The sequence below is a fragment of the Gracilinanus agilis genome, chromosome 4 (genome assembly GCF_016433145.1).
Source record: "Gracilinanus agilis isolate LMUSP501 chromosome 4, AgileGrace, whole genome shotgun sequence".
Classification (NCBI taxonomy): domain Eukaryota; kingdom Metazoa; phylum Chordata; class Mammalia; order Didelphimorphia; family Didelphidae; genus Gracilinanus; species Gracilinanus agilis.
In genome coordinates, this window is record NC_058133.1 from 75,648,879 (window position 1) to 75,676,140 (window position 27,262).

The window sequence follows — 27,262 nt, forward strand, 5'->3', positions numbered from 1 at the left end:
TGTGAAAGATGATTTGCTTCCTTTCCCCACACTCTTGAGCAGTTATGAATGTTCAAAATAACTAGATCACATTATGCACAGCACATAAGTTCATCTATTCTCCCAAATGTATGCAGATAGGATGAATCGCTTAGGCTTTGAACCACCAGTCAACATCTCTGAATGTCCTATTCCTCATTAGCCAATGCATACCAAAGAAGAGTGGCAGAGAAGGGTTATTATTGTAGTTTTCTTTCATTATTGAAGCCCTGGGCTAGTAAAGGCTGCAGCTTCCCAGCTTTGGAGTTAAGCTTTGCCAGCTGTGTGTTGCTGCAGTACTAAAGAGACAGCTTTACAGCCTGTCACCTCCTCAGGCAGACAGCCCTCCTGGTCCCGTAGGGTGGGGTCAGCTCCACATTTCAGCAGCAGTTCCACAATGTCTAAGAACTCACAGGCAGAGGCTAAAGAGAAAAAAAGGTTAGTATGACATGAATGGAAAATACAGTAGCTCATTAGTAGTGATAATCACAAAGACATAATATGGTATAAACAATGTTTAATATTATGGTGTTGAAAGATTACAGTATCATAGTCATGACAGTATGTTGGAATACTTAAGGGTTACAAAAATGTGTTTTTTTCCACCACTGCCTTGGGAGAGACATAAATATTGGGCATATTGTGGAGAATTACAGAAACTCAGAAGGGACCTTTGAAGTAATTTATTCTGGCCTGTATCTTGACAGGAATGAGAAGGATATTTAATGGAGAATATATGGATTTTAATTTAGCGGTTAAGTTTATGTAATAACTTTATTTCAGGGGTCCACTTTGTGGTACCCATGCCACAGACTGTCTATGATTTATTTATCTCGAAGGTTTCATGTTGCTTGTTCTGTGTCTAGATAGCTCAAATTTGCTAAGGAATTCTGATTAATCCGTTTCATCATAACGGTCAGCTGGGTTAAAGCAGTATCTCAGGTAGATTCTTTCCATACAAGAAAAATGAGTATGGAAAGACTAAATGTGGAAGTTTCCCAACTACACCTTTCAGAAAATGTATTTACAAGACTGGAAAAAACCAAACCCAAAAAACCAAACCCAACCCTTAGCAGGCACAAACGATTAATGTCGGTTATTACACTTCTCACATTTTAGGCTACAGTTTGTATTTATCTACTCTGGATTTTATCTCTTGCCATATATAGTAGGACTTTTATTTTAAACTATTTTGTAGTGACATTTCCTTTTTCCTTTGCTGGTGTACTCTCTCTCCTTAGGTAAGGAGCAAAGTGATTTCCTTGACTATTCAGAGTTCTCCCTACAAAAGGACTGGAATCTTTAAACTAAGTTCTGATTATATGGTCTGGTAGCTACTTGCTGGGGATATGTAACTTTCAGAGCCTTTCTCTCTCCTCTGCTAAGTCAGTTTTGATGATTCTTCAGGTGGCAGAGAATGAAGAATAGGGTAAGCCAAGAAGCATGCATACATTTCTCCCTCTCCCTCTCTTCCTCCAGACTACCATAGTCATCTAGATCACCTTAATTTTCCCCTCAAGAAGTTCACTTTTTAACAGGCAAGGCAACATGCAAATATCTATTTGCATACAAGATATATATAGAGTAAATGGAAATAATCTCAGCACAAAGTCACTAGCAGTGGTAGTGGTGCTGGGAACCAATGGAATTAAGATGAGTCTCAAACAAAAGAGAGTTACTTGTCATGCAAAGGAATAAATTTAAGGATCTGTTGTCTGATAAACACTATGAAAAGAAAAAATGACTAATTTATTTTGCATACAAACAGGTATGCAAATCTATATCATGAACAACAATACTTATTTGACCTTATTATTGCTATAATGAAAATATTTCTGACTGGCAGTCTCTACTTATTTCTGTGAAACATCTGGTTATGTTTCAATGAAATCAAGTCCTTTCACCAAAAGTGAAAGAAAACTGTGCCTACCATATTAATCTGTAATCCCAAATAATAACCAAGACATTTTAGATCAGATTTAGTTCAATTTTACTCTGAGATTGGACATGATCTGCTACTGCAATCTGGCATAACTGATGAAAAGAAAACTTAATTTTGCTTCCCAAAGATGAAGGGCATCAGTGTGATAGAAACTACTTTATGGCAAGTGTGATGTGATCTTCACATACTTATGCATGTATAGAAATTTAACTTCTAAATACCAGGCCTACTGGCAGGAGTGATTAAGATTTAAGATCAAATCTTAACTGTCAAATCGAATTGGATCTAAACATTTAAATATATAAAGTATGGATAAACATTACATGATGTCTTCAGTCAGAGATTTAATATAATCACAGGGAATGCCTACCTTGATTAAAACACTCTTTGTGTTTACAGAAAGAAGAAAGTGGAAAAGTAGGAAAAAGTGGTAAACTGCAGAGATGAGGTAAAGGAAACAAACAGAAGTCAACCCTCTTTACTCTGGTACTATGACAAACTGACTAACCTATATATATGAGAATAGTCTACTAGAAAGTGGCAAAGTGATGATTGAATGAAGCAATGTGAAAGGGAATTCCTAGAATCTTTGACATAAAATCATCCATTTGGCCTCTACTGTATATTGCTTTTCACTTATTTAGACTATAAGATCCTTGAGGGCAGAGGTTATGTCTTTTTGTATTCCCTACAATGCTTTTCATAGTTCTGGGCATTTAGCAGGTGATCATTACATACTGATGAACTATTATCTGCTTCTTTGGTCAAACATAGAGTTACAAATTATGTTAACTTTCCATTCTCTCAAAACAGACACAAAAGGGACAAGATGAAGATGGGAGAAGTGTGCTGAGGGAAAGTGGGCTGAATTTTGTATGAAATTAATGAGGAAATGTGTTGGTGCTCACACTGTGCTGGGAAATCCAAAAATGGTCATCAGCCCATCTCGGAAAAGCTTGAAAAAGTCTCTAGGGACTAGAACAGCTGCTGAATTTATGGTACCCTGGGAACCTCTATTTGTCAAGTGCCAGAGAGGCAGCCCTGACACTGGCACAGGTGAAGATGAATTTTCATTCAGCACAGTTCGCCTTCTGACTCCATTAATCCTCAGGGTTTTGATGATGAATTTCTTTCTTTCTTTTTTTAAAAATTTTATTTATTTTCACTCTAATGTCTCCTCCCACTGCCCTGCAACAGCATTGGAAGGAGCAGAACAGATGGTGCTTTATAGGGAAGACAGAGAGCCCATGAGGATACAAAGCCAGCCCACTCTGAAATCACATGACTACATGTGCAAGGAAAAGCTTTGATTTCCTCTGGGAGACATAGAAGCAATGATGTTAGTATTCCCAGTGGAAAGTAGGGAGGGGGGAAAGACTAACAGGCCATTTATGACGAAGACCAGATTCATACCGATCAACTCTTCAACAAGGACCATATTTAATCATAAAATAACAGAACCACCAATTCCTGAAGGTCAGTGGATACTAAAGTACAATGGAGGCAAACAGGTGCTGTAGTATGTTGCTACCCAATGTACAGGAGGGATGAACTGGTAAGGACACATGATAGTACAATACTGGCCTCTATTTAACCCTTCTATTGGCACTGACCCCAGCTTTAATCGGAAGAGGCCAGTATTTACAACCCATCTAAGGACGGAGTTTGACACCTGCTGTAATCACAAAAACTGTCATCACAAGGACAGCTGTCAGGCCAAACTGTAATTAATAAAAAAGAATGGATAGGCCCAAAAGACATCCCCAACATCTCCCTGTTCTCATTCACTGGAATAAACCATATTTATAGTTTTAATGAAGTTCCTAAAATAGTTATGTATACTGAAATAAAATTAAATCAAATCATAAATATATATTTTGAATAGCTAAAAAGGGTTTGGGGTAGGTGTAGTAAGGATTAATGTTAACTTAGTAAATTAAAGGGTATTTTGTTTTAGTTTAATCTAATGGAACAATGAATTAAGTGGTTATTATGTAATCTATGTAATTTCATTTTATGAAGCATTATTAAATGAGTACTCTTACTTTAAAAAGGTGTATTTTACTTTTAAATATTTGCCATGTAATTAACCATTTAACAAATTCCATTATTTAAAGTGTTCACCTGTCTTAATTATTAATATTTGTTTTCTTTTTACAATGATTAATAAAACTACTTGTAAGACAGGCTTGTGATTTGGGGCACAAGATTCCTGAAAAGGAATTTTTTGTAATAACAGCAATATATTAATTGCACAGGAAATAGAATAGAAATATGCACATGAGCATGGATACAGAAGTTTCTCTCTCTCTCTCACACACACACACACACACACACACACACACACACACACACACACACACACACACGTACCCCCCCCCCCCCATTATCTTATCAATAGTCTTGGAAAAATAGCCATTCATTACTTGGCCAAGGTGATCAATGACTAATAAAGAATTTTGAGTTTGTATTTAGTTTTACTATTGTACCTACGCACCTCCCACAGGGAGAATGCAATGTTTAAAAATCAGTGGGATGGTGAATTTTTTTGTATTACTTATAAGATTATCTACTGTGGGGATTATCTATGGCAAATATTTAATCCTGAGCTCACTTCCCCTTACAACCCAGCAGGCTCTAGAGTTGCTTTCCCTCATTGTCCAGCTGGTAAATGCCCAGGGAATTCAAACTAATTTTAATATCCATCCAAACAAATATAATTAAGAAGGCAGGTCATATGTATAAAAATCATATAATGCGTTTCAAAGTCAAACAGAAACGACATTTGAATTATCCATTGTTTTGTATTTTCCCTACCATTACTCTCTTCCATTAATATAGGCTTTATATACATATTGGTTAAGTTGTAGGACCCAGCCCTATGATGAGATCTTTTTGAAAGGAAAATATAAAACACAGAAGCAAACACTGAAAAACGAGACAAAATGGATCATACAACATAATTTAAAATGTATTTATACTTCTTTACTTTCAAGCGAAGATCCTTTATTCATTCTCTTATCAACACTATTTTTTATATGTCATTATTGTATGTCTTTTAAACTAGAGTAAAAAGAATTGGACTCTGATTAGTTTATGTTTTCCTCTACTAAAATTCTACCCCAATGCTTCATGGCTTAGAGGTAACCCTGGTTTTAAAAAATGATGGAAAGCTGGAAAGGTTGGTGAGAGTCTGTGTGTCTGTCACTTGAGGTCTGTCCTAGTGAAACTGAGAAAGATTCTTATCCAGAAGGGGAGTCACTAAGTGGTGAATTTTTTGTCTTTATCTGTTCATTGTGCATTTTGTAATAGAACTAAGCCCTGGGAGACTCCATCTCCCAGGACTCTCTACTGCAACTTCTTCTGACACATCCCATTTCCTTTGTGGGAGGTGTCAGAGGGAGAATAAAAGAATAGAGAAGGGTGGGTTTTGGCACCCTCCTACCCTCAAAAAGAGGTAGAGAGCTTTGGTTCCTGTGTAGCTGCCAGAGATCAAACTTTCTCTAGCTTTCCCAAACTTTTCTTAAACTCAAAATAAACCTATCTAACTCTCCCTATAGTCTGGCTTGATTTAATTTAATTCCTTAGCTTGCCAACAAGAAGATCGTGGTCAATTTCCCTACCTAGAGCCAGTGGTAAGGAAAGGGAGCGGGACCCCTGGCTTTCTTCCCTTCCTTTTCTTCTATCCTTTCCCTCCAATTTTCTCACACATCATGAAGATCAGTTGCTAAGGCATGAAGAAGTTATGATCTGTATTCTTAGAGAGTGTAACCACCCTGATCATGGATCCTGACTAAGTGAAATATAATTTGTACATGCTGGTTCATCTCTCAGAAATCTGAGGGAATAGATGGAATAAGTCAGAGCAGTAAACAAAGGAAGGGCACTTGGGGCTTTGTGATGGTTGGAGATGAGTAACAATATAGGGCTGGCATGATTATAATGGTATTCATGAGTTTCACATCCTGGACTGGTCATTTTTAGTCTAGTATGGGTGTTCATGTATCTTTTCATGTCACACCTAAATGAAATCTTCTAAATGGCAGCACAGACTAAAACACCAAAGATCTTATCCACTTGTTCTCTAACTATAAAGGTAAAGGAGGACTTTAAGAGCCCCAATGTCTATTCTAAGCTTTACTGGAATAACTAGGGAACCCTTGATTTAATTCCTGCTCTTTATTTATGAAGAGTCCAGGGCTTGAGGATTTACTAACTCTAAGAATGTCCTGTTGGTCAGGGTTTTCTTACTCCACTTCCACATTCTAAGATCTACAGTTTAGGTGTGTTATAAGAAAAGATAAGTTTGCAAAGGGCAGAAGCATGGGCCAGCAGAGTGTAGGATTCTGGAATTCTGTAGGGGAGAGCTAAGCTGTTGCTGAGAGACAGTTAGTTGGGCCTTGGGCTGTGGTCTTTCTCTCTGGGTTTGACCTGCCCTTTGCAAACTTAACTTTACTTATAACAGGTGCAAGAACTAGACATACTCAGTTATTTTGCCATGGTTCAGGATTGGATTTCCTGTGGTCCACTCTAATGAAGAAATGTATTTTGGATCAAAATCTCCTCTCTAGTATCTTCTGCTAAATACCAATTCTAATGGTTATTTAAAACTATTTTAGACTATAAATGTTCTTATTCTTTTTAAGTGAGATATGCAACTTGTTGGTTTCAATTCACTTCTATAAACTGAGAAAAACTTTTAGCAACTTGAAGGAGTTAAAACTAAAAATATGTGAAATCCCCTGAAGGTAAAAATGCTATGTTGGCATTACAGTTATTGATTTAATCTTAATTATTCAGTATTTTGCCAAAAATGTAAGAAGTGAGTCCAATTAAATAAGAAAGATGACCACTGCTGCCACATCTGAAATCAGTTAGTTGTTTTTGTTTTAAAAGGCATGAGATCTAAAACTATAACGGTCAATAGAAAAATAGTAAGGGAGTTTAGAAAAATCTAGTCACATTTATTTACTTCAGAGAATAACCTAAAATTTCAACAACATAAAAAAAGCCAACATCACAGTAATTAAGTATGAATTAGATTTGAGAAGAAAGGCAGAGTAATATGTGGTTAGAACTTCAGCTTTAAAATTAGGAAGAACTGAGTTTACCTGCCTCTAGAACATACTAGCTATGTAAAAACAAGGGACAAGTCAATTAAACTGTCACTTCCTCCCTGGGAAAATCTCTAAGACTATAATTTTCAAGTAACTTACTGATGTACATTGGTGGAGGGCTTTCCATATCAGATGTAGGTATGAAATCACAAGTATGGATTCTCTCCTCTATTCCTTTTTGCCCCCCACCCCCACACCCCTACCAAGGTATAAGAAGTTACTTTTAAAGAATACTTAAGATGAATAGAAACATTTTGCTACTACTACCACAGAAAGGCCATGCCTTTCCTATATATTTCCCATTTTCTGTTTGTTTCCACTTTCCCCTCTACGATTTGAAAACCTTATTCACAAATGTGACTATGCAAATGTCTCCTTTCTAGCTTATTGTCTAACTCCATAGTTAAAAGAGAGAAGATAGAGGACAGAGACTGGACCTGGGATTTCACTGATACAGGAATTCCTGAATAAGGAAATCTCCAGCACCTTTTGGGCAATTTATGTTCTTAGAAAGTTACTTAAAGTACTAAGGGGCTAAGCAGTTTGTTCTCAATAACATAGCTAGGATATATGTGACAGAACTTGAACCCAGAACTTCCTGGCTTCAACACTAGCTCTCTAGTGCCTCTCCAAAGACACAGAACAGGATCAATTACAACAATGCTATAATAGTGATTAATAGCTTACCATAATGTAGGGCTGTCTGGCCTTCATTGTCCTACAAAGAAAGGAAATAACACATTTAGAGTTCTAAGCAATTGTTGTTTGGTTGTTTTTCAGCTATATCTGACTTTTTGCGATCTCATTTGGGGTATTTTTGGGCAGAGATACTGAAATAGTTTCTCATTTCCTTCTCCAGCCCATTTTACATTTGAGGAAACAGAGGCAAACAGGGTTACCACCATTTATTGATTCTAAGATATAAGAGTGGGAAGGACTAGGCAATGGGGGTGAAATGACTTGCTCAGGTTCACACAGCTAGAAGTGTCTGAAGCCAGATTTGAACTTAGGACCTCCCATCTCTTGGCCTGGCTCTCGATCCACTGAAGCACCTAGCTGCCCCACGTTCTTTCTTAATGTCGAATATAACAAAAGTGCCAGAATTCCATAAATTTATCTGACTTGGTGAAAGAGAAAAAAAAGTTAAAATTGTTTCAAAATCAGGATAACTTTGGAATAACCCTACATTCTTGAAAAGGTTTAAAAAACAAACACCCGACTATATCCTGAGTAGAGCACGTTGAATGGATAAACCTGACCAGATTTGCAGACTGGTAAGGAACATGAGCATCCCTCCTAAAATGGTCATCTAGATTCTCTAAGAAGGATGAATTTGCCATAAGCAACTCCTTTAGGGGCTTCTCTATGATGGTGAGCTTCTGCTGGTAATTTTTTTTATGTTAAATATTCACCAATCTCGCATCATTAGTTCTCTGATCCATATCAGGTATGAGGATAAAGTGAAAAATCTTACAGCAAGCCAAGTAATAGGGGAACATTTCAGTTAGTTTTTTTCCTTATTGTCTTTTAGTTAAGATGGCATGCAAAGCCTTGCTTATTTGCAAACGTGTCTGTTCCTAGACCTTTATCAGGATCGTGGCGCAAGAAGTGCCGGCACATATGCAGGTGTGCTAATGGTCTCCTGTAAGATAAGTGGGAATGGGAAACATTTACTGCAATGATAAAATGGCAAAAAGCTGAAGAGGCAGATTGTCAGATAAATATTTATTTCAAACACTTTCATACCATGTGTTTGATTGTTGTACAGACCACCAAGCTTAAGTTTCCTGCTTTCGCTTTCCCATTTCCATCCCAGCCCTTAAACCGGCAGTTCCTGAAAAATGCAGATTCATGATCCAGCATGATCTCTGATTCACTGCTGCATTTTAGATTGTACCCTTTTTCCTCAAGAGGGGGTTTGCCCTCAGATTGAATTATATGTCTTAACAATGGAAAGTCCAACTCCTTGTGGAAAGAAAGGCTAACAAAAGGGTCCTTTTACTGATTTAAGCTGTTAGTGAATGACTATAATGTGAGCAAGAAACCACAAAGTTAATAAGGATATGTGTTCCAAGATTCACAACCATAACACATCACCACAACAACAGCATTAAAAAGATGGGTTTTTCTGTTAGGGAGTCATATTAAAAAAATAGGCCTTTGGTTAGGGAGAAGTCTAGAATCATTAGAGATAATGAAGGAGACCTATGATCCTGGGAGCCTGAGCCTTCAGAATAAACAGAAGCCGTATAGCAACTATAATTCCTGGGCAAGTCAAAATATTGACTGAATTGGAATTGGAAGGACCTTAGTGATCATACTCCAAAAGGGATTATATTATTATTATATTGTTATAATACTTGTCATAAAACATATAATAATATAATTATTATTAATGCTATAGTGTTATAATAAATATAGTAATGTAATTATTATATTTATTATAACAAGTGGGGAAAATCCTCATCCAAGTGAGGTCCAGCTTCTACTTACAATGAGAAGGAACTCATCAACAGCTCCAAAGGAAGACTAACTTTTGGACAGCCCCAATTGTATGTTGTTTTTTTCCCCTTTTGACCTAAAGTCTAAGCTTTTTCTGTATTACCAGAGGAATATCTTATCAAGTAGGAAAGAAGGTCACAAAATTTATATTGAAGAACAAAAGATCATGACTCTTAAGGATAATAGTAAAAAAAAGGGGGGGGGGTGGAGAAGGAAGTGAGGGGGTATCTGTTGGTAGTACCAGATCTCAAATATACTTACTACAAAGCAGTTAAAACATTAAAACAATTTGGGGCTAGTAAAAAAGGTTAGAGGTTAACCAGTGGGATAGATTAGGAATACCACATTAAAAGAAACACAGTAGCACAGTTTTTGAAAAATTGAAAAACTCAGTTACTGGAGAAAGGCCTCACTATTTGACAAAAAATTATTGGAGGAAATAGGACAGTAGTCTGCAGAAATTGAGCTTAGATCATTATCTCATATCATTTATTAACAATAATACCTAGTATTAATATAGTGCATTAAGGTTTGCAAATAATTTTATAAATAATGTATCATTTTATCTTCTCAATAGCCTGGGGAGGTAGGTGCTATTATTACCTCTATTTTTATAGATAAGGAAGCTGAGGCCGACAAAGGTTGAATGATAGTGCCCAGAGTCTGGCACTTCTTTTTGTCTCACTATCTTGATCAAGCTCTATGACTCCCTAAAGGTTAGTGTCTATGGCTGGATTTGAACTCAGGTCTTCCTCACTCCACGTCCATAGTGCTGTGCCATTTATCTAAGCTTTCACTGAGATAAGCTCCAAATGGACATAGGAGACCTAAATACAAAAATGTCACGTCATGAAGAATTAGAGGAGCAAGAATACATTACCTTTCAAATCTATCAATTGTGGGAAAGTTCATGAAGAAACAAGTGAGAGAGAGGATCACGCAAGATTAAATTTAGAATTTTGATTATATGCAATTAAAATGTACTTGTACAAAACAAATCTTATATAGTTAAAATTAGAAGCACTTATAGGAAATACGTCTTTGCAGTAAATTTAAGAAAGTTCTCTTATCTAAGATATATAAGGAATTGATTTACAGCTATAAAACTATGAGTTATTCCACAACAGATAAATTGTCAATGGATATGAACAGGCAATTTTCAAAGGAAGATATCCAAGATACCAACAAAGCAGAAGAAAAAATGATACAAATCAATCATAATTAAAACAACTTTAAAGTTCTATATCACACATATTAGGAATGATTGGGTAAAGATTAAAAAAAAAAAGATAAATCCTGGAGAGGCTTTGGGAAAATAGGTACACACTAATGATCACTGGGAATGTGAACTGGTAATGTCACTTTGGGAGGTAATTTGGAACTATATCCTAAACCTTACTAAAATATGTCTATACTCTTTGACCCAGCTATACCACTATGAGTCTGTTATCCCAAATAGATCAAGGAAGAGGAAGAAGTCCCACATATATAAAAATGCTTACAACAGCTTTTCTTTCCATATTAGCCCCAAATTAGAAAGCAAAGGGCTGTCTACTTTTTGGATAATGACCAAATTATGGTATATGAATGTGAAGGGAATACTAATGCCAAAAGAAATGAGATTCTGAGAAATCTGGAAAGACCTGGATGAAATGATGAGTCAAGTGAGAAGAGCTAGAACTGTCTATAAAAAGACAATAACTATACGGGAAAACAACCTCCTAAGACTTTAAAACTCATCAATGGAAAGATAAACTAAGAGCCCAGAAGATTAAAAATCAAATTTGTCAGTAATTTCCTACCAGAGAAGGTAATGAATGTAAAATGCAGAGAGAAACATATACATTTTCAGGCATGGCCAATGTGGGAATGTGGTTGTTGGAATGTTCATGCTTAGACAGTTGCATGTTCATGATTAGAGAGCTGTCTGTCCATCTGAATGTCTTTGTTCAATGGGAAGTCATGGGAGGGATAGATTCTAATGCAGAAAAATGAATAAAAATTTAAAAATCTAAGTGTTTTTGTAACTTCCACTAATTGTTCTTGATACTACCTTCTCAGACCACACAGAACAAGCCTAATTCCTCTTCCACATGACAACCCTTCAGATCCTGGAACATATATTCTATCTCTAATTCCTTCCCCCTACCTCCATCTTCTTTTCTCCAGCTTAAAACTAAACATCCTTTGGTTCCTTTAAATGATACTCACATATGACATGGACTCTGGGCCCTTTGCCATCTTGATTACCTTCTTCTGGGCATTCTTTAGCTTATCAATGTGCTTCTTAAACTTTGCTCCTTAGAACAGAATAAAATACTTCAATTATGGTCTGGCCAAGTCTTTCAATATAATTGACCACCACAAAAACTTTCCTGGCTGCCACATCACACTGAATGAAGGAATGAAAAATTACTTATTAAATAATTACTATATGCCAAGCACCATGCTAGGTTGCAAACAGAAAAGCAAGATAATTCTTGCTCTACCAGTGTAAGCATTCTCTTGGGAAGAAAGCACATATAGAAGGTACCAGGTAAAAATCAGATAGAAAGACCCTTAGGTCCTCCACAAAGCAGATGGTAATGCATCTTCTTTTATGTCATTTTCATTAATAAACAATTCTCTGTTTATGATGTTATCTGATAGTACCAAGAACTTTGATGATGATGAAGAGTTTTCCCTTCCAATTCTTCAGTAGCTAAAGATGCACCAGATGCAGTACTTATTGCCTCATAACTGAATTTGCACTCATAGTAAGCACTAAAACTCCCAGATCTCATAAAAACTGCTACTGCTACATAACTATGGCCCCACCATCCTGTGGTGGTGAAATGACTTTTTAAGTCCAAATATAAAACTTTACATTTATCCATACTGGATTTCATCTTTCAAATTCGTATCATTCATCACCTCTTGAACTCTTGCAATAATAGTCTCCTAATTGTTTTCCTACCTCAATTCTCTCTTCTCAAGCATAGGTCTGACCATAATTCTCTTCACTGACAATTAAAGCCTTTTACAATCTGACTCCCACATGCCTTTCTAGCCTTCCTCCACTTTATACACTTTTTAGTTGGACAAATTGTATTTCTGGCTGTTCCTTACTCATGACATCCTGTCTCCCATCCTTTGTACAGGCTACACCACATCCTTGGAAAACACTCTTTCCTCATTTCTCCCTCTTAGAATCCCTAGTTTCCTTCAAAGATCAGTTCATATCACCTCCTACACAAGTCTCTGGCTCCTAGTGGGCCACCATCATCCTTATTTATTTGCACATATTTTGCAAATACTTATGTGTATACATGCTATCTCCCAGAGAAAATGTAAGCTCCTTGATGGCAGGAACAGTTTCATTTTTGTCTTTGCATTTCAAACACTGGGTACAGTAGATGGCATATAGTAGGTGCTTAATAAATACTTACTAATTGATAGATTGATCTTTCTACAGCCAGCTCAGCATTATAGATTGTTAAAATCTACTTGGATTTTGATTTTGTCACCCATTGTTTTAGCTATCCCTCCTAGCTTTGTGGAATTTTAAAACTTAATGAGCATGCCATCTAGCCCTTTATTTAAGGGACTAATAAGAATTCTAAACAGTGCAGATCCCTGGGGCACTCTACTGGAAACCTCCTGCCATGCTGACACTAAACCATAATGACTCTTCTTTTGATTCTGGCCATTCAACCAATTCCAAATCAATCTAAATGTATTAGTCTTGTTCATGTCTCTTCACTTTTCCCCAAGAATAATATGAAATGCTTTTTAAAAGGTTTTAGTAAAATCTAGTCTAAACACTATTTATAGCAATCTCCAATCTTACATAGTAAATTAATAAAAAAGGAAATAAGGCTTTTCTAGAATGATGTTCTATTTAAGTTTGCAAAGGAATCTTAATTGATTTTGGGATGTTCAATGAATTTGAATTAATGTATTATTTAAAAATACACACACATATTACATACATGCATATATACACACACATATTACATATTATACATACATATTGATATATTTTGTTTTGAGAAAATAGGCACATCACAGCAAATATCTAAATATCATTAAAATTATTATAATCCTTATAATATTTTTAATAATTTTTATGTTAAGAAGGAAGTGAGTCATATTTTTCAGGGAGAAAAATTCAGTATTTTTTTAATTTAAAATTTTATTTTATTTTTTCTCAATTACATGTAAACACAATTTTTTGAATTCATTAAAATTTTTCTCCCCTCCCTCCATCTTTCCCTCAATTCTCTCACTCCCTCAAAAGGCAAACAATCTGATAAAGATTAGACATGCATAGTCTAGAATAATATGTTTTTCATGTAGTTATCCTGGATCTTTGTAATTGGTGCATGTTTTTGTAGATGTTCACCAACAATCTTTATAAATAATGAATTCTAGAATTTTCATAGGAATCAAAGCCAAGCTCATTGGTCTATAGTTTGGAAATGGGACATTTGTACTTATCCAGTTTGCAGTACCTCTTCACTTTTCTACCATCTTTCAAATAAATATTGCTGATAATATTTAATATCGCATGTACTCATTCTTTCAACACCTGCTATTAATCTAGGTCAGATGACAAATTTAACATCTTTCATATTTTAGGTATCAAATCCCTATTAACTTTTTTTTTTGTTCTTTATTGCAAGTCCTACCTTCACTGTGTTAGTCATCACCATCTCATCCACCCCCAAGTAGCCATCCTATCTCTTCTCTGATCCTCTTCTTTCCCCCAGAGTAGCTTAAAACAGCAATAACAAATAAAACCTTCCTTTTTGTTGTCCTCAGCTTCCCTCTTTGGCCTCATGCCATTCTGAACTTTTACATTCCCTGCACTATTTTTATGAGATCATGCTCTTTACTTGCCATTGCTTCCATCTTTTACATATATTTTTAAAAATCTAAATTACTTAACTTTTCTCAGTTTTGTTTTCTTCTTGTGCAAAATGAGGAAAATAATAGTGTCTATGTCTACTTCATGGGGTTGTTGTGTGGATCAAAATGAGATAATGAGACATATAATGGACTTTGTAAGCCTTAAAGTACAATAGAAAAACGTGAACCGTTTTAATTATTACTACTACCATCACCTCAGACTTTGTGTCCATAATGTGTCCCTGGATGGGTTAAGAATGTGAAAAGAGAAAAATTTCAATTCACAGACTTTATGACATTCACTTTGGTTACTCAGAGGTCTTTACTCCTTTCGTGCTTATTGGTTAAAATCTCCATTATTGAGGTTTACAATTCCAGATCAGTAAGATGTCACTGTATTACACTGGCTATAGTACTACACGTTTAGTCTTGATACATGCTAAGTTCCCTTTTACCTTGCCCCCACTGAACTCTCTTGTAACAAAAGGGGTGCAGAGCCTACCCGACACAGTTATAACTGTCAATCCATATTTCTAAGACTAAGTTTCCTCACCTATAAAATGAAGGTTATACTAGAACAGTGATGGAAAACCTTTTAGAGATAGAATGCCAGGCCCTGCCCCTACCTTGCCCCCCAGAACTGCTGGGCCTGTCCCTCCCCCAGACTGAGTACCATGCCCCTCCCCTGCCATGAATGCCAGTCATGCCCTGCCCTGCCCCCCCCCCTTTACCCCACACAATGGAGGGAGAAAGTGCTCCCATTTGGATGCTGAGCAGAATATGTGAAAAAATGTCATCAGGCATTGTGGAGAGCAGCTCTGCCCAAGTCCCTCTGCCTTTCTAGTAACAGACTCTTGGGGGGGGGGTGGCCACTTGCACACAGAGAGCACTCTGTGGTCCATCTTTGGCACCTGTGCCACAATGCCATCACTATAGAGATGGTCTCTGAGCCCCTGTTTAGCTCTCTCAATCTATGATCCTATAGTTTCTTCAACCATCAATGCCAATATTCTGTACCTCTAGTCCTGCACTTCTTTTATGAGAGATGGTTTTGGACCAAGATGGGCCAATTCAGGGGCCTGAAGGAGATGGGCAGGCATTTTAGGAAGTCCTCCCCAACCTTTCTGGTACAGAAGGGAATTCAAGAGTCCCTTCACCATTCTAAAGCTTGGGCCCACTTTCTACCTCTTGACTGTAATAGGATAGGCTTCTCTAGGTCTCTATATGTATTTTTACCACTTGAATGAGAAAGAAGTCATCAACTATAATATTTCTGGCAAGGTGGAGGACTACCTTAGCATTTACCTAGCAACTATGTCCTCTGGCCCAAGCTTTACTATCTGATCTACAGAGGACACCAAGTACCCCTGGGCCTTGCCATCTGCTTTCCCATTGTACCCTCAGAAGCGCCAGCCTTTTCCATCTTCCCTGCTGTCTTTCCCAACTGGAATGTGAGCGTTTTGAGAGCAGGGATAATCTAACTGTGTCCTCAGGGCTTTGCACAGTAGTGACCATAGTCCCTGATAAATGAGCATCTATCAATTTTGTTTTGGATTTTATTTTGCTACTTTAAAGAAAACTGGGGGGTGGGGTCAAGGGAAGGGAATGAGAACTGTGATTTTTATCATTATTGGGAACCTTTAATGAAACTTCCTCTTCCAGTGAAGATTAGTCCTTGTTCTGCAATGCAGAATCTTAGAGTATTTCCCAAGTCAGATATGGGTTTCCCAGTGTCAGTTTTGTGGGACTTGAACTCAGATCTTCCTACATCTAAAAATGGCCTTTTTATTTACTATGCCATGCAGGACCACCATAAAGAATACTACTGTGAGAATTTTGCTGTATAAGGGACCATTCCTTCCTGTCATTTATCAATTTTGAGATATATGCCTAATACAGGGTGAGGAACAAAGATTAAGAATAGCAATTTCTTATTCAATTCCAAATTGTTTTCCAAAACTTCTCATCTATAGCTCCATCAATACAACATGTGCTCCTCAAACATTGACTATTTCAGTCTTTTGTCATCTTTGCCAGTTTAAAGGCAGAATTATATCTCAGGAGGGACATTTATTAAGCATCTGCTATATCCCTGGCACTGTGCTAAGCACTTTATAAATATTATTGTACTTGATCTGAGTTGTTTTAATTTGCATTTCTCTTACTATTAGTGCTTGGGCCACGCATCTGGCTACTGATAGTTTGCAATTCTTCTGAAAACTATTCATAACATCTGACCAATTTTCTTAGTGACTTCCTCTGAAAAATAGGCAAAGGAAACATGATTTTTATAAGTTTTAGTCTTAAGAATTTATCTCAGTGGTTAAAATAAAAGATGTGATATTTCTATTTCTGTTTGTTCTGAAAGTAACAAAAAGAGCAGTTTAGCTTTAGAGGAGAGTGAAAAAACTGAACGCGTCTTTCATCTACTCTTTATACCTCCATAGCTTCAGTATAAGAAAGATGTTTGCCTTTCCATTTTGGCTATAAGAGTAAAAGCAAACTTCAGGATATAATATGTAAATGGATTAATAACTACTGTAAGCATAGTGAGGAATTGACTGAAAGGAAAACAATCAAAGACAGGGTCTATCGATTATTCATCCTTAATAAGGCAACAGAAGAGATTCACATCCACACAAATGGGTTGGCATTGGAAGTTCCAGCTAAGATGACTACATTGACTTCAGTAAGACACTGAAATTGCTAGAGAGGCAGAGGCTGGAGTAGACCTGGCACAGTATAAATGAATTATTGGAAATATAGAATGCATAATATATGTGAGGTTCTGATAGCTTGTCATGGGGGAAGAGAGTAGGAAGGAAAGTGATTTTCATGACAAGGAGCTTCTAGTCTATTTTTGGCCAACATTTTGACCAAAGTACTATAACCTTTTCCAAAATGTCAGTGATTACAGAGGAACTAAAACTCTGAATGGAGAAAAGACAAGGAACTCCTAGACTGCATAAGAGAAATGCTCAAATAATGCTGGCTGTATGGCTAATTCTAAACATAAAATCTTAATTTTCCATTGATTTCTGTCATAAAAAAATGAGATACATTTTTAATAGAAAGTTGTGGCAAACTAGGTTGAAATATTTTTGTAATTAAAAAATGGCCAGCTTTTTTTTTAAAGCAATCCAGATATAAGTAGTATGGCATCAGTGCTAAACTTGCACAACTACCTAGGACCTGCCTAATAATTTAGCTTTCTTTTGCAATAAATCAGAGACCAAGGACACTCAAGAGTTGGAAGGGATCTCACAGTATAAAGACCAATCTCTCTGCAGCATCTCCAACAAGTCATACAGTCTTCCTGTGATAGGGAACCTACTATTTTGGGAGGCAGAGTCTATTTCACTTATGGACAACTCTAATTGTTAGAAAAATTTTTATTACATCTACTCTAAATCTTTCATGCATTACTTCTGGTGTTCCTTTCTGGGGTTAAAGCAAAACAAATCTAATCCCTCCTCCAAATACCTAAAGAAAGGAAGTACGCTCTCCCTATGTTTGCTCTTCTTTAGACCGAACATTATAACTAATCCTAGCATGCTATGTTTCTTAGGATCCTAATCATTTGATTATATTTAATTCAACAAGCATTTATTAAGTGCTTTAATGTCTAGGAACTGTGAAAGGGGCTCAGAATATAAGGACAGAAATGTAAATGGTGCTTGCCCTTAAGGAGCTTATGTTTATAAGGAAAAGAAGCAACATGAACTAGTTAAGTAAAACAAAATATATACAAAATATTTTGAGCAGGGGCGGCTAATAATGGAGAGATCAGGAAAAGCCGTATGTATATAGCAGGTTGTACATGAGCCGATCCTTGAATAGAGTGGGGGGATTTCAAGGTGGAGACAGAATATTGTATATAGGAAATGGTGGTCTGGCTGGAACACTGAATACTTGAGATGGAATAATAAATGTTTTGAAAGATAAACAAGGAGACAGATTGTGAAGGATTTTAAGTCAAAGGCAGAGATGAAGAGAAAACATTAAGTACCTACTATCTGCTCTATACTGTGTTAAGCCCTTTATCAAATATTATCTCATTTGATCTTTGCAATAGCCATAGGAAGCTGTTGCTGTTATTATTCCCATTTTACAGATGAGGAAACAGAGGCAGGCAGAAGTTAAGTGACTTATACAGGATAATACAGCTATTAAGTATCTGAGGCCATATTTGAATTCAGATCTTCCTCATTCCAAGACATGCTCTTTAGCAGCACCACCAGCTGCTTTTTTTTTTTATTAAATAGAGAAATTTGCATTTTTGTCCTGGAGATAAGAGGTGGCCACTTAAGCTTCTTGAGAAGGGGAATGAATTGTTCAGTTGTGTTTTAGGAGTATCAATTTAGCAGTTCAGGAGGATGAATTGTAGGGGAGAGAGGTCAGGAAATCAATGAAGAGGTGGTAGTACAGTAAAGAAGTGAATTAGGACGATAGCTTTGAGTATTGAGAAAAGGAGCAACCTGGTCATTCTCCTTGAATATGCTTGTCAATGTCCATCATAAAATATGACCTCAGAATTGAAAATAAAACTATAGGGAAAAAAATTGTGGTCTGAGTAAGGCAGAGTGTAATGGAACTAGCATCTCTCTTGTGGTGGACAGTATTCCTCTCTCAGATAACAATATACACAGATCTCAAAATATTGAAGATAATTTTACATGGTTCATTTTTAATTTTGGTAATTTGATTCTCCTATCACTTTTTTTGGTCAATTTAGCTAAAGATCTTAAAAAATTCTTAAAAAATGTTTTTTATTAAAAAAATATTTTTCCATGTTTACATAGATCATTTTCTTTCCTTCCTCTCTCCTCTCCCAGATCCAATAAGCATTTCCACTGGGTTATACAAATGTTATCACTTATACCTATTTTCATATTATTCATTTTTGCAATAGGGCAATCTTTTAAAACCAAAACCCCAAATCATATATCCATATAAACAGATAAGCCATTTTTTTTCTTATGTATTTCTACTCCCACAGTTTTTTCTCTCAATGTAGATGGCATTCTTTCTCCTAAGATCCTTGGGATTATCTTGTATTATTTCACTTTCTGGGTACAATGTACTCTTGGTTCTGCTCATTTCACTCTAGATCAGTTCTTGGAGATCTTTCTAGTTCATATAGAAATCTTCCAGTTCATCATTTCTTATAGCACAACAGTATTCATCGCCATTCCCCAATTGAGGGACACCCCCTCATTTTCCAGTTTTTTGCTACCACAATGAGCATGGCTATGAATATTTCTGTATTAGCTTTAATTAACTAATTAATAAAAAAAGATTAAAAAATTCATTGGTCTTTTTAAAGGGCTAGCTTCTCTAATTTGATTAATTCTACAGTGTTTTTTTTTTTGTTTGTTTTCCATTTTGTCAATTTATCATTTCATTTTCTAGATTTTCTCTTACATTCTCATTCTGGGTTTATTTGCTGATTTTCTAATTCAAATAAAACAAGCAGTCATTTATTAAATTCTTAATAGGTGCTAGGCACTGTGGTAAATGCTGGGATATAAAGAAAGGGGGAAAATCCCTCTTCTCGAAGAGCTTAGTCAGATAGAAAAGACAACAGGCAAATCATAAATTGGGAGATATTTTAGAAGAAAGGCATTAAGGTTAAGAAGAACAGGGAAAATTTTATGAAGAAAGTAAGATGTTAACTGAAGTATGAAGGAAACTTGGGCAGCCAGTAGTCAGAAATGAGAAGAGAAAGTGTTCCAAGGCATGGAGGACAGCTAGTTGAAAATGCCTGGATTTGGGAGATTGAGTATTGTGTGCAAGGAATGGCAAGGAGGCCTGTGCCACTAGATTTTGGGTTGGGGATAGAGGATTAGTGGGAGGGGGGAAGGTGAAAGAAGACTGAAAGGTAGGAAGGGGAATATTTAGTTCATTCTTTCTCTCACTTTAAGTTTTTTTTTTTTATTTTTTACTTTCTCTGTGCTTAGAAATTTATTTTCCAATGATCCATTTTTGGGGTAAAATAATTACTGTTTACATTTATCCCATGAAGAATTATTAAAGCAGTTAAAATCATAGTTACTTTAAAATGATTTTTGATCATGCTCTGATTTGGGTTAGTATTCTCATTATCTTGCTTATTATCTGTTTTCAAGAGCACCTTGCCTAATTCAGGACTGAAGCCTTCAGGTGCTGTGTGTTCAAGTGTTTTAGTGAGTTACTTTCTATCCCTCAATACACAGCATTCCTTCTTGAAAACCAATTAGAGTAGGGAGCATGCACATAAGAAGAGGACTTAATTCAGAGAATTGATGGGCAAGTGCAGAGAGGAAAGAAAAAGCTTAAAGCAATTGTACTTTCATTTGATTATCTTGTGTCTTACAACAGAATCCAAGAAAGGGAGGGAAATACCTTTGACTAACATTTGAGAGAGCAAGGGCATGGATGAAACCAATTGTTTCCATTAATCAACATTTCTAAACTATACTACCCCTCCTCCAGTTCCTCTTTATGTTTTTTTTTTTTGCCTCCCTCCCCCCCCCCCATTAAAATGGAAGCTCTGGCAGGTCAAGGAGTATCTTATTTGCTGGTACTTGTATCCCTCAGTGCTTAGCATAGGGCCTGGCACATATTAAGTACTTAATCAATACTTTTTCATTCATCTATATAACAAGAACAAAAATTTCTGGTCATTTGAAGCCTTGATAATATATACTATGTAATCCAGTAACGTAAAACTCAAAATCTAGCTGAAATAAAAATAAAGAAAAAGTTAGAATAAAAAAATTACTGGATAAAAATCCAATTTAAAATAGTTAATTCTAGTATATTAGCATATAAATATTATATTAGTATATAAAGTACATTAGGTGCAACATCATAAAAGTCACTTAGTTCTATACATGCCCTTGTATCTTGTCTGGTGGGAATTTGATATAATACTGTATTGTACTTTCTAGCACTATTTCTACAAAATGAAGGGTGGAGATAAAGGTGTGTTGTACAAGTTGGGCTTTTCTGGGCTGAGGAGTAGGAAAAGAATGGCTTGAAAATTCCTTCTTAGTAAGGACTAGAGGAGCAGGTTCATATCACATATTCAGAGGCTGGGCATGCTGACATTGAGTGTTAAATTAATGGACACAAGACATGAAGTATATATAGTTCAGACCTAGTGTAAGTTATGATTATGGCTAACATAAATAGAGAAGTAGATCATGAAAAGATATAGTCTAGAGCAAAAAGTGGTGCCCAACTCAAATAGAAATAGGGGACACTAAACAACACTATGTAAGGATCCCTATGGGCTACATGTTAACAGTTTAAAAATGCTAAATTACATATTTTTTATTGTATTTTTATTTGTTATGGTAAAATCCGGTTTGGGCGGCACTTAGGAGTGTTGTCTGACACCCCTGTGTTTGACACTCTTGGTCTAGATTAAGCAGAAGGGTTGGGTACAATGAAAATAATTTAGTACAGAGTCCATGATAATTTGCTCTACTTGATCATCTAAGTATAAAGCTGGGAGGGACATCTAACAAAATGAACATTAGAGCAGAGAATCTAAAAAGAGTTTAACAAGCTAAAGCATTAGATTGACTCTATTAAGATGAATGTAAAATCCTACGCTTGTGTCCAAAAAAATTTGCTGCAACAGTGTAAGTTTGGGGAGGCATGATTAGACAATAATTAATCTGAAATTGGGCACTTCAGGATTTGGGTGGGCTGCAAGCTTAATTTGAATCAACATGATGTAGCAGCCAAAAAACTAACATGCTCTTGAACTGCAAGAGAAGAGGCACAGCTTCCAAGAATAGGGAAGTGATGATCCCACTGCATTCTGCCCTCATTAGAACTCATCTGGAGCAGTGTTCAATCATAGGTGCTACTGTTGAAGGAGGACACTGATAGGCCTAAATATCTAGAAGAGGGCAACTGAGATGAAGGGCTGAGAAAATTACCTAAGCACCACATCTCTCACAATACACCACATTTTCATCATCCTCTTGTCATCCTGTTGACTTATGGCAGAGAAAGACAAAATTTTTAATTTTGTAAAAATTAGTTAGCAAGATATGAATTTTTATTATTATTCCATGTGGCAAAAAGGGTATTCTTTTTTCTGATACACATTGCTGAAGGGCAATTCTATGATTCTATGGGTTAAATATCCTTTTATTGAGGGGGTATCAATGGGTTGGCTATTATTGCTTCCTCATTGGAGTAGACCTTAGAGGTTATCTGTTCCAATTCTCATTTGCAGAAGAGGAAATCAAGGCCCCAAGCTGAATGACTTGTTCTAAGTCACACAGATGATAAGAAAAGTTGGGACAAGAACACAGGTCTTTTGGCTCCTGGCCCAGAAATGTGTTGCATTATACTGTGGCTGGTTGTTTGTCTCACCTTGTGTAGAATGACATTCACTGTATAACTATGATATAGCTATTAATGCCTTTAGGATGCAACAAGCAGCTAAAAGTGCTCGTCAGCCCATTAGTAAGCATCTATTAAGCTCCTACTATTTTCTAAGTGATGCTAAATCTGGAGGGCACAAAGAAAGTCAAAAGAAAGTCTGCTTTTAAGAGGCTCACAATCCAATGGGGAAATGGGATAAGTTTGTAATAATCAAGGCAGTAGATTAGGGGAGGGAAAAGAAAGGCTTCTTGCAGGAGGGATTTTAGCTAAGGCTGGAAGGAAGCCAGGGCAATCAGGAGTAGAGGAAAAGAGAAAGAGTTCCAGGCATGAGGGACAGCAAGGAGATGGGAATGTCTCCTTCATGAAATAGCTAGGGGAACAGTGTGGAGGGGGAAGTTGTAAGGGGACAGAAGACTGGCAAACAGGAAGGGACCAGGTTCTGGAGGACTTTAATGCACCAACAGGATTATACACCTGCTCCTGGAGGTACAACAGTGGAATGACAAAGTCAGACTTGTGCTTTAGAAAGATCATTTGACAGCTGAGTCGAGGGTGGACTCCTATCTTGAGGCAGGTACATCAAACAATGGGCCACTCTACTAGTGCAGGAATGAGGCGATGGAGGCAGCATCTGAGGAGACAGGGGCACACACCTGAGACGCTGTGAAGGTGGAAGCAATAAGACATGACTAGTGATTGAATATAGGCATGCAGGGCTGTGAGAATGAGGAGTCCAGGGTAATACTTAGACTGTGAGTCTGGGTGACTAGGAGGAAGGTGGGAAACATCCTAAGAAGAGGGAAGAGAGAATGAGTTCAGCCTGGGATATGGTGAGCTTAAGATGCCTACAAGACATCTGCTCTGAAACGTCCACTAGGTAGTCGGAGATGTGGGACTAGAGGTCAGGAGAAACATTGTGCCTGGAAAAACCAATCTGAGAATCATCTGTATAGAGATGATAGCTGAAACCACGGGAGCATATGTGATCACTAAGTGAAATAGTACAGAGGGGCAAGAGAAGGACAGAGCCTTGGGGACACCCAATTAACAAGTAGGATCTAAAAGGGTATGAGGAGTGGTTAGACAGATAGGAGAACCAGGAGAGAATAGTATTGTATATACCTACAGAGAAGAGAATGTCTATGAAAGAGATCTAGTTAGATATAGTTAGAAGGTTTCTAGTTCATCCCCATTAGAGATAATGCTGGCTGATGGTTTTAGATTGCTACTACTTATCATTTTAAGGAAAACTCCATTAATTTCTATGCTTTCTAAGTCTTCTCAGATTTCTCTGAAATCATCTATTTCATCACTTCTTATGGCAAAACAATATGTCAATACATTCAAATACCATAATTTAAAAAATCATTCCTCAAGCAGTGGGCCTCCTCTTAAGCTTCTAGTTTAATTACTACAAAATGAATTGCTAGAGGCTTTTTTTGGGGTCCTTTTCTTCTTTCTTTGCTCTCTGAGATACAGGAGTTCTTGTAATTTCATTGGGTCAAAGGGTATGAGCAGTCTGGTGACTTTTGGGGAATAGTTCCAAAATGGTTCCTAAAATAGTTGAACTAATTCACAATTCTATCAGTTAGTGCACTATTGTGCTTGGTTCCTTGAAACTTTTTCAAAATTTTCTTTTTTTGTCATCATTGCCAATATGCAAAGTATAACATGGGATCTCAGAGTTGCTTTACTTTGTTTTTGTGATTAGTGATTTAGAGCGTTTTTTTCCAAATAGTTGTTCAAAGTTTGGCTTTCATTTTTGAAAATGGTCTATTCGTATTCTTTGAATATCTATTAGGAAGTCCTATTTATCCTTATAAATTTAAATAATTTCTCTGAAGTATCTTGGAAGTGAGAATTTAATCAGAAAAGTTACTTCAAAGATTTCCCTTCTAATTCTAATTGTGCTGATTTTGTTTGTGCAAACCTACCAAATTTTATGCGAACCACACTGTCCATTTTATCATCTGTGATTCTCTCTATCCTGTTGGTCATGAACTCTTTCCCATCCACAGAAATCCAAGGTATTTCTTCCTTGGCCCTCTAATTTGGTAATGATATAACCTTTTATGTTTAAGCTATGTACCCATGGAAACTTGGAGATTATCTTGCTGTGAGAGGATGATCTATGTAATTTATGCTAGAGTATTTTCCTAGTTTTCCTAGAAGTTTTTAAGGATTATTTGGTCCCTTAAATATGAAAGCTAGGATCTTTGGCTTTACAGAATATTATGTTTCTAAATTAATTTGTTTCTACATGGTGTGTATCTAATTTTTACCATTCATTAATTTTTTTTTAAACCCTTACCTTCCGTCTTGGAGTCAATACTATGTATTCCAAGGCAGAAGAGTGGTATGGGTAGGCAATGGGGGTCAAGTGACTTGCCCAGGATCACACAGCTGGGAAGTGTCTGAGGCCAGATTTGAACCTAGGACCTCCCATCTCTCTAGGCCTGGCTCTCAATCCACTGAGCTACCCAGCTGCCCCCATTCATTAACTTTTAAAAAACCGCATACATTTGTTTTAATGATTAATTCATTAAATTCAGCATCTGATAATGCTAGGCCCTCTAGTATTTCCCTTAAGATTCTTAACCTTTTTCAGTATTGTCACTTTAATTATATCATTATGGTATATACATGAGAAATTAATCTTTCTTTAATTATTTAGGCCCATCCTTACTTCTATAAAAATATTTTATAATTTCTTTCACAAAGTTTTCCCATATAAGTCCCAAGTATAGTATAAATTTTGTAGTTATTTTGAAATGAACTTTTTCTCTCTTTCTGAAGTTTATAATATACACAAATGCTGATAACTAATATGGATTTATTTAATATCCAATAATTTTGTTGAATTTAATGTTTTAAATACTTTTTAGTTGACTTTTCAGTTCTCTCTAAATAGACTACCTTACTCCTTGCAAAAGTGTCAGTTTTGTTTCCTTATTACTATATTTATTCCCTCAATTTCTTTTCTTATCACCATAGCTAGCAATTCTATCACTATGCTAAATAGTGTTAATGATAAGACATTCTTGCTTTACTCTTAATCTTACTAGAAAGGTTTCTAAACTTTCTGCTTTATGTATAATGTTTGCTTTTAATTTTATATAGATGCTAATTACAATTTTAAGGAAAAGTCCATTTGCTTCTATATCTTCTAGTGTTTTTTAAAACAAGTTATTAGATTTTGTCAAGGCTATTTTTAGTATTTTGATATAATCATGTGATTTTTATTATTAATATGATCTATTATGTCTGGAGTTTTCTTTATGTTGAAATAGTTCTATATTCCTAGAACAAATCTAACCATATTGTATTCTAGTCTTTTACATATTATTTCATTATTTATTTGTTAATAATTTATTTAATCCTTTTTGTGTAACTGTTTGATAGAGATATTGGCCTGACGCTGGTTTTTTTTTCTCTCTCTCTGCTTTTTCTCTCCCTTGCTTAGTTATCATTACCAGACTTGTAAATAGTTTATGTAATACTGGAATTGTTCTTTGAATGTTTCAGTTGTAAATCCATCTAGTTGTGGAGTCCCCCCCACCTTCTGTGAGTTAATTTATGGCTTGCTCAATTTCTTTTTCTGATACTAGTTGATCTAAATGATTTCTTTTGCTAAGCTCTGTATTTTGCATTTCTAAAGTATTCATTTCATTTATTAGTTTTATTGGCTTATAATTGGGCTAAATAATTTAATAGTTTCCCTTACTACCTTTTAATTTGTTATAAAGTTGCTTTGTCTATTTTAGATACAGATAATTTAGTTTTCCTCTCTTTTATTACTCCCTATACCCAGAGGAGATCCCAGGTCCCAGCTTTATTTAGTTACTTTTTTGCTTGTGATTAAACATTTTTCTTTAATTTTAAGGATTTCTAATGAGATGTTAATATGACGATTCCTCATTTGTTGCTTTTTGAGTTTTTATACTTGTATGTCTATATGTTTTATTTGTTGTTTTTTTTTAAACCCTTGTACTTCGGTGTATTGTCTCATAGGTGGAAGATTGGTAAGGGTGGGCAATGGGGGTCAAGTGACTTGCCCAGGGTCACACAGCTGGGAAGTGGCTGAGGCCGGGTTTGAACCTAGAACCTCCTGTCTCTAGGCCTGACTCTCACTCCACTGAGCTACTCAGCTGCCCCCTCTTTTATTTGTTTTTGGTTTAATTATTAAAACTTTCTCTTTTGTTGAAGTGCTAAGATATAAATTTCAACCAGTCAATAAAAAGGTATTTATTAATTGCCTACTATGTGCCAGGCACAGTGCTTAAGGCTAGGAATTTATAGAAAGGCAACACAGTCTCCTTGCTCAGAAGGAGCTCACGGTCTAATGGTAGAGACAACATGCAAATGACTATGTAGAAACAAAATATATACAGGATAAACTGGGGAA

The 27,262-nt window shown here is 36.1% G+C and overlaps 1 protein-coding gene across 1 annotated transcript in view; it reads right to left on the reverse strand.

The window, feature by feature from the left end:
- Positions 1 to 229: 229 nt before the first annotated feature.
- The window catches only part of ACBD6 (acyl-CoA binding domain containing 6), a 205,509-nt gene continuing 178,476 nt past the window's right edge, over positions 230 to 27,262 (reverse strand). The window contains exons 7-8 of the mRNA XM_044675916.1: positions 7,765 to 7,795; positions 230 to 440 (exon numbers count right to left, since the gene is read on the reverse strand). Coding sequence (XP_044531851.1) covers positions 286 to 440; positions 7,765 to 7,795 — 186 coding nt within the window. The 3' untranslated portion in view covers positions 230 to 285. The remainder of the gene's footprint in view (positions 441 to 7,764; positions 7,796 to 27,262) is intronic.